At 41.4% G+C, this 5,541-nt stretch overlaps 1 protein-coding gene across 1 annotated transcript in view; it reads left to right on the top strand.

The window, feature by feature from the left end:
* Window positions 1–5,110, top strand: part of LOC112070856 (protein TsetseEP-like) — a 7,452-nt gene extending 2,342 nt beyond the window's left edge. The window contains exons 3-6 of the mRNA XM_024138314.2: window positions 1,149–1,305; window positions 2,064–2,118; window positions 2,833–3,054; window positions 4,481–5,110. Coding sequence (XP_023994082.1) covers window positions 1,149–1,305; window positions 2,064–2,118; window positions 2,833–3,054; window positions 4,481–4,669 — 623 coding nt within the window. The 3' untranslated portion in view covers window positions 4,670–5,110. The remainder of the gene's footprint in view (window positions 1–1,148; window positions 1,306–2,063; window positions 2,119–2,832; window positions 3,055–4,480) is intronic.
* Window positions 5,111–5,541: the final 431 nt, after the last annotated feature.

Genomic DNA, 5,541 nt, shown 5'->3' with positions numbered 1-5,541 from the left:
TGGCTAGAGGTCTCTAAATAACAAAATCCAGAAAATCACATGTATGATTTTTAAGATAATTTGCATTTTTATCATGACGAGTTAGTATGATTGATCACCTAACCCAACATTCACTGCCTCACAAAACCTGTATATCAGAGAGAGGTTTTACCTTTAAGAGCTCTCACCTGTTGTGCTACATCCGTCTATAAAGCACATGTTATATTTACTGACTACTAATCAATTCGCGGATTTACAATGCAAAAAACCGTTACGGCCAAGTTACCAGGCGCTCAGCTATACGCGGACAAACCAAACGACAAAAAAAAACGACTGTTTGAAACTCGTTACCTTGTATAAAAGACACCTGTCCACACACTCATCAAACAGACTCCAACCTCTCCACAATGGCCAAGACCAGAAGCTGTTTCAAGACTTCCGTCTCTCACAGTTGAAGTGTACCTATGATAAAAATTACAGACCTCTACATGCTTTGTAAGTAGGAAAACCTGCAAAATCGGCAGTGTATCAAATACTTGTTCTCCCCACTGTATATATATATATATAAGAGCTTTATTGGCATGGGAAACATATGTTAACGTTGCCAAAGCAAGTGAAGAGGATAATAAACAAAAGTGAAATAAACAATCAAATTAACATTAAACATTACACTTACATAAGTTCCAAAAGAATAAAGACATTTCAAATGGCATATTATGTATATATACAGTGTTGTAACGATATGCAATTAGTTAAAGTACACTAGTTGCCCTTTTCTGAGGGAAATATGTGTGTCTCTCTCTCTCTCTTCTCTCATTTTCTCTCTCTTCTCTCATTTTCTCTCTCTCTCTCTCTCTCTCTCTTAACAATACACAACAAGAATCACAACCCACTTGGGTTCTATATGACCTGTATGTTTGTGTGTGTTGAGCGTGAGCATGCTCCTGTGTTCTTGTCTGTGTGTGTCTGTGTGTTTTATGTGTATTTCTCCAGCAGGGACCCAGGAGTCAGACTTTCCTGAGCAGYCTCTCTCTCTCTCTCAATCATAACTATCCACACAATACATAACTGTGTACTGTGTGTCTCTCTATTGTCTACCCACAGTGGAGGCCCATGATCTTCTGCTGTTGGAAGTACTGTGTTTGACATGTCTGTGTGTCTGTCCACAGCAGAGGCCCAGGAGTCAGAGGATGCACAGCGGCTGCTAGGGGAAAGAACTTTGGAACAGTGGGCCCTGTTGGTAGGAGGCTCTACCATCTGCATACTGAGCATTGTGACCTCACTGTACTACTGCTGGAAGTACTGCTGCAGACACTGCTGTCACAGGTAGGTCTACCTCAGTGGAGGTTGGTGCTGTTTAAGATGAGGCTACTGTAGACCTTCATTGAAAAACTGTGTTTTAATCAATTATGTGGTGACGTGAATATATTTAGTATAGTTTTATCTAAAAAGGATCACTTTTTTAATGTTTCACTATTTTTATTATTATGCAATTCACTGAGGAGGATGGTCCTCCCCCTCCTCTGAGGAGCCTCCACTAGCCAACCTACTGATCTCTACCTCTCTCTAACCCCTTCTCTCTCTCTAACCCCTTCTCTCTCTCTCTCTCTCTCTCTCTCTCTCTCTCTCTCTCTCTCTCTCTCTCTCTCGCACTCGCTCTCCCCCTCTCTCCCTCTCTCTACTACTGGTGAAAGTGCTGCTGCAGACACTGTTGTCACTGGTACCTTACTGATCAACTGAATCCATTTTGTGTCTGTCTTTCTCTCAACCTATCAAAATCATTCCTCTCTCTGTATCTCTATTCCAAGCTCATTTTACTCTCTCTCTCTTTCCATCATCTCTATCACTGCTCTCTCTTCCGCTTGATTTTTTTTCTTTGTGTCTCTCACAGTCTCACACAGGATGGAAAGAGAGGCCTCACTCTCTCTGTCAGTAAAGTTTCCAGTAGCACTGATTCTAACACCAATTGTTATCTGCTCTCTGACTCTAACAACAAGACGTATCTGCTCTCTGACTCTAACACCAAAGGTTTTCAGCTCTCTGACTCTAAACCAAGACTTATCTGCTCTTGTCTCTTGTTCCAGGAGGCGAATGTTTGAGGTAGAGGCGTATCTGACAGATCAACACACAGAATCAGAAGTAAAGTTATTTTCTCAGCTACACTTTTAGCTTAACATGCCGTTTTGACACAATGGAAACTTACATCCTTACCTAGAAATCCTTTATCTAGACAGGAAGTGTTGTAACCTAAAGCACACGGAAAAGGTCATTGGTGAAAGTTAATATAGGCTACCTAGCCACATGTCTCTCTAGAGTCACAGAGATAGAGCCATTGCCTGTCTCTATGGGTAGAGTGACCTCAGTAAACATAGTGACCTGCGTTACCATGAAAACCCACAGGGCCCCCCATTCGCCATGGTTATCGCCATGGTTTCCTGTTGTTCACTGTCTAGGGCCATCGCTCAGCCGTTTCTCACTCTCTCACACACACACACACACACACACACACACACACACACACACACACACACACACACACACACACACACACACACACTGGTAAATGTGGTTTGGCGTTTATCATACTTGGGTTCACAATAGTGTAACACACAGTAGCTGGTGTACTGTTAACAGGGCAGAAGAATCAGTCTGTCAAGCAAAGCTTTTTTATAACATTTGCAGTGTGGTCGGATTTAGTGTGATGTGAGAGTTTCTTTCATTACACTTCTGTTACAGACCTCTTTTCATTTGGTCTTTACATTTACATGATGAAATGACAACTGATAAAGCAACAATGCAAATAATTTAGGTGCCAATTATTTTCAAAACAACATCTCTCTCTCTCTCATCCAGGGGGTCACAGAGGATCCCCCCAAGCAACCCCCCCTTCCCCCACCCCCCCAGCCTCAGCCCCAGGGTTTTGACCCCTCCAAGCTCTATGCTAAGATTAAGCTGGACCTGCTGTATGGACGGCTGTGGAAGGCCTACCAGGGGACGGCCACGACCTGGGGCCCCACAACACAGCACGGGCCACAACAAGGGCCACAGCAAGTGGCAGAGCCAGGGCCACAAAAGGTATGTCTTTCTTTCTACACGTTTTATATTTATCTATGTGTGAGGAAACCTCACTTTTCAAAGCAGTCAATTCAAAATAAAGGAATTTATTCAACTTCTACAGTGCTTTTCATTACAAAAATAATCTTAAAGTGCTTGAAAAAGCMAAACGAACAAGAACAGCTATATGATAGGCTGGGTCTGGACTAGGATTTTCAGTTAGAGTGGAACGTTTTTCAGTGTTTCAAACCTCCTACAGAAGGAGTGATAGTCAAGAATGAACCACATGTTTGTAGAGGTCTGCCCATGATMGGGCGTTGCTCTGCCTTYTTTGACATCTCAGTCGACCAGACAGGTCCTACAGGCGCTCGTTTCATTGCACCTTAACTACTGCACAGCTGTGTGGCAAAGGGACATAGGTAAAATTGCAGTTGGTCCAGAACAAAGCAGCACCTAGGTGAACTTAGATGAACACGGAGGGAAAGAGTCAGTGACGTGCATGTCAGTCCCTCCTGGCTCAAAGTTGAGGAGAGATTGACTGCATCACTAGTGGTCTTTGTGAGAGATATTGATGTTTTGAAGGTACCAAACTGTCTATTCAAGCAGTTGGCACACAGTTCGGACACTCATCAGTACGACACAAGACATGCAATCTGAGGTCTTTTCACAGTCCCCAGCTCCAGAATAGAGGCTGGGAAACTCAAGTATTAAATAGAGCCATGACTACATGGAACTCTCTGCCACTCCAGGTAACTAAAGCTAGCAATTAAACCAGATAAAAGAACACCTTACTGCACAAAGGGGACTGTGAAGAGACACAGACCTTGTATATACAGTACCAGTCAAAAGTTTGGACACACCTACTCATTCCAGGATGTGTCTTTATTTTATTTATTTGTACCAGAAGGGTGGCTGCTTTGAAGAATATAAAATATAAATATGTTTTGATTTGTTTAACACTTTTTTGGTTACTACATGATTCCATATGTGTTGTTTTATAGTTTTGATGTATTCAATATTATTCTACAATGTAGAAAATAGGAAAAATAAGGAAAAACCCTTGAATGAGTAGGTGTGTCCAAACTTTTGACTGGTACTGTATGTTGTATTGTAATTTGCACTGTACTATGTATTAGACATAGATATTGTGTGTATGTACTGATATGTAGGTTGTGTGACGTTTTAAATGTATGTATTTCAGTCCTTGACTAATAATGACTTGTACTATGTATTGTTTTGTGTGGACCCCAGGAAGAGTAGTTAATGCTTTTGCAGCAGCTAATGGGGATCCTAATAAATACCAAATACAACGTGAATACAAARCAAAAAATTATGTTTGTTGAAGCCTGTGCATCAAAAGACACAGAAATGACACACGTACAGCATTTGATAAAGTCAACATCATAACCAGGGCTACTTCCTTCTGGGGGGAAATTGGGCATCACAGAGGGAAGAACCAGAAGAATCCGTTCTACAACTAGAACCAGAACTAGAATTAGAACCAGAACATCAACCACCTCTGGAAGGAAGAGAGGAAACAGTGACTGAGCCTGAAACTGAGTCTGAGCTAATACCTCCACCAACCCTGGATCCTGGGACACAGATGGAGGAAATGGAGTCGGACACTGGTTTATGAGGGGAGTGTGTGTGCGTGTGTGTGTTGGGATGAATAATGTATTGTTGACATTGGTTGAATAACCCTGAATCTATCTGTCAATCAATACGATCAATCTTTATTTTCCCAGAGGGACATTTAGTGTGAGAATATTAAACTCATCTGAACTTTTAAACAGGGTTAAGGGTTTAATGACCTTTGGCTTTTTAAAGAGACCTGTTATTACAAGGAGTGAGACCGTGTATGTTTGTGGCTTTCTGTTAATATAGCTGAGGTATACTGATTCATGACCAATATACAGTATATCAAATATTTTTATGTTGTACTTAACAGTTTTGCTTATTTTGCAACAAGATATCTCATTGTTCTACTGTAGGCTTATTACTGAAACCCATTGAATGTCATTTTGCTTAATACTTAAATATACTTTGTATACTTTTATTTCAATAAAAAATCAGACCATCAAAATGGATTCTCCTTCACTTGACATCAGTGGAGGCTGCTGAGGGGAGGACGGCTCATACGAAATGGCATGAACAGAGCAAACGGAATGGCATCAAACCATGTGTTTGATGTATTTGATACTATTCCMCTGATACCGCTCTAGCCATTACCACGAGCCCGTCCTCCCCAATTAAGGTGCCACCAACCTCCTGTGCTTGCCATTTAGATTGTGCCTGCTCTTCCTTTCGGCCACTGGGGGGCGACACAATACTTCTTGTTCACTGACTGAAGCCCAGGGTAGAGTTACAAACACACTGTAAAGTTAATGTCTACTTTTGTAACTAAAGCACGGACAGTTCTAACAATCATAATGCAAGAACGTATTCACACCCCTTGACTTTTTCCACATTTTGTTGCATTACAGTCTGAATTTAAAATGGATTACATTT

The sequence above is a fragment of the Salvelinus sp. IW2-2015 genome, unplaced genomic scaffold (genome assembly GCF_002910315.2).
Source record: "Salvelinus sp. IW2-2015 unplaced genomic scaffold, ASM291031v2 Un_scaffold1440, whole genome shotgun sequence".
NCBI classification, from domain to species: domain Eukaryota; kingdom Metazoa; phylum Chordata; class Actinopteri; order Salmoniformes; family Salmonidae; genus Salvelinus; species Salvelinus sp. IW2-2015.
This window is presented reverse-complemented; position numbering and strand designations above follow the sequence as displayed.